Below are 1,691 nucleotides of genomic sequence, written 5' to 3' on the forward strand. Positions count from 1 at the left end.
TTAGTTCACTCTCTCTTTGGGATTCGCTGTTGCGTGGTTGCGAGTTGTTTGGTAGATATTTATTTATTTTTAGTTTTTAGTTTTTACGCAAAAGCCCTTGTAGAGGTCAACAACACGCATCATGACTAACAATATGTACTATATCTCAACTACATATCCATGTCATTTAAAATATAACAGTGGGCGCCGACGAAGAGGATGCAGGAGTGCGTGGGCACGTTTCCCTACGCCGCCCCGGAGGTGATCAACCGGGAGAAGTACATCGGACCCGAAGTCGACGTCTGGTCCCTCGGCGTGGGTACGCCGCCCTTTCCTTTCCCCGCCACACAGCAGGCTTTCCCAATTCGCATTTATGGGCACACCATCTCCATCTGCCCATCGTGATGTGGACCCGATCTCGATTCTCAACTCCACACACCCCGAGATATGTTTCACTGTGTTATCGCTCTGGTTTCCGGTTTGTCTAGTTATCTGTCCGGTCATCTCCATCTCCGGTCATAATTGTCTGCTATTATTATTTGTGCGTGAGGCGGAGTTGTTGACATAATTGTGTATCTTTAATTGGTCCTGTGTCGCCGTCTTTGTCTTGTTACTCCCTCCGACGGACTTTCCTTTCCAAAGACAACAAATAATTGATTCTTATTTGTTGGTTCTTTTTGCCGTTGTTCTGTATCTCTGCGCCTCCGCCTCGAGGGTTTCGGCCCGGATATGCCGCAACCCAATTGGGAGCGGCTTGATCAACCACACACAACACAACACCCTTAAGTGTTGTTGTGCAACAACAAGTTGCTGACGTGTCTTGCTTTCGCCAACACAGTGCTGCTGGCGATGCTCACCGCGCAGATGCCCTTCGGCGCGCCCACGGAGGAAATGTCGCGCCAGCTGGCCGCCGCCGGTCAGTTCTGTGTGCCGCCCGACATCTCCGACGCGGCGCTGGACCTCCTGGCCAGCATCCTCCAGCCCAACGCCGCCGCGCGCATCACCCTCGACGACCTCTGGCACCACCCGTGGATGCGCGTCATGACCTCCGGCAGCAGCGGCGGAGGCAACGGTGTCGACCTAAGAGGGTCGACGACAAGGTTTGCGAAGCCAAAGAGCGAAGAGGTTGGTGATGAGACGGCGGAGAAGAAAACGAAGACGACGCAGAAGGCGAAGAAGAAAGAAGAAGAGGAACGACGAAAGGCGGAGAAGAAAAAGAAAAACAAAGAGAGGGAAACGGAAACTGAGGAAGAGGCGGTGGAGAAGGCGGTGGAGAGCCCGGGGTCTGGTGACGACTCCCCAACGAAGCAGAAGAAGCGATCGCGAGTGCACCGCGCTGCGTCGCTGCTCTTCCGGCGGACGACCAACGCCATGACGGGGGCGGGAAATAAGAAGAGGGGACGATCGACGTCGGCCATGGCCTCGACCAACTCCTCCATCATCAGCCTCTCCAACGATCGAGTCCGCACCCTCGCCACCAACTAATGCCTGGTTGCTGATTGGCTCGTGGCTTGTTGCGCAAACGGTCGCCAAAAAATGAAGAGAATTTGTAGACACTTAAAAGTCGTCGACAAAATTGCCTGTTTTGCGTAACGGTCGTCAACAAGGTGGGCACGAGTGGGTTGATGGTTGTGGGCTACAGAGTATGGCCAAGACCGTTGGGTTGCTCCGACGAGTATGTGCTGTCATACGAGCGGCATCATAAAAAAGAG

At 53.7% G+C, this 1,691-nt stretch overlaps 1 protein-coding gene across 1 annotated transcript; it reads left to right on the forward strand.

Annotated features, from left to right (window-relative positions):
• Positions 1-198: 198 nt before the first annotated feature.
• Positions 199-1,464, forward strand: ACA1_223460 (Ca2+/calmodulin-dependent protein kinase; the record flags this gene model as incomplete). The annotated part of the gene is made up of 2 exons (XM_004338003.1): positions 199-298; positions 818-1,464. 2 exons carry the CDS (start codon positions 199-201, stop codon positions 1,462-1,464), a joined length of 747 nt encoding a protein of 248 aa, XP_004338051.1.
• Positions 1,465-1,691: the final 227 nt, after the last annotated feature.

The sequence above is a fragment of the Acanthamoeba castellanii genome (assembly GCF_000313135.1).
Source record: "Acanthamoeba castellanii str. Neff unplaced genomic scaffold scf7180000084760, whole genome shotgun sequence".
Taxonomy (NCBI): Eukaryota; Discosea; order Longamoebia; family Acanthamoebidae; genus Acanthamoeba; species Acanthamoeba castellanii.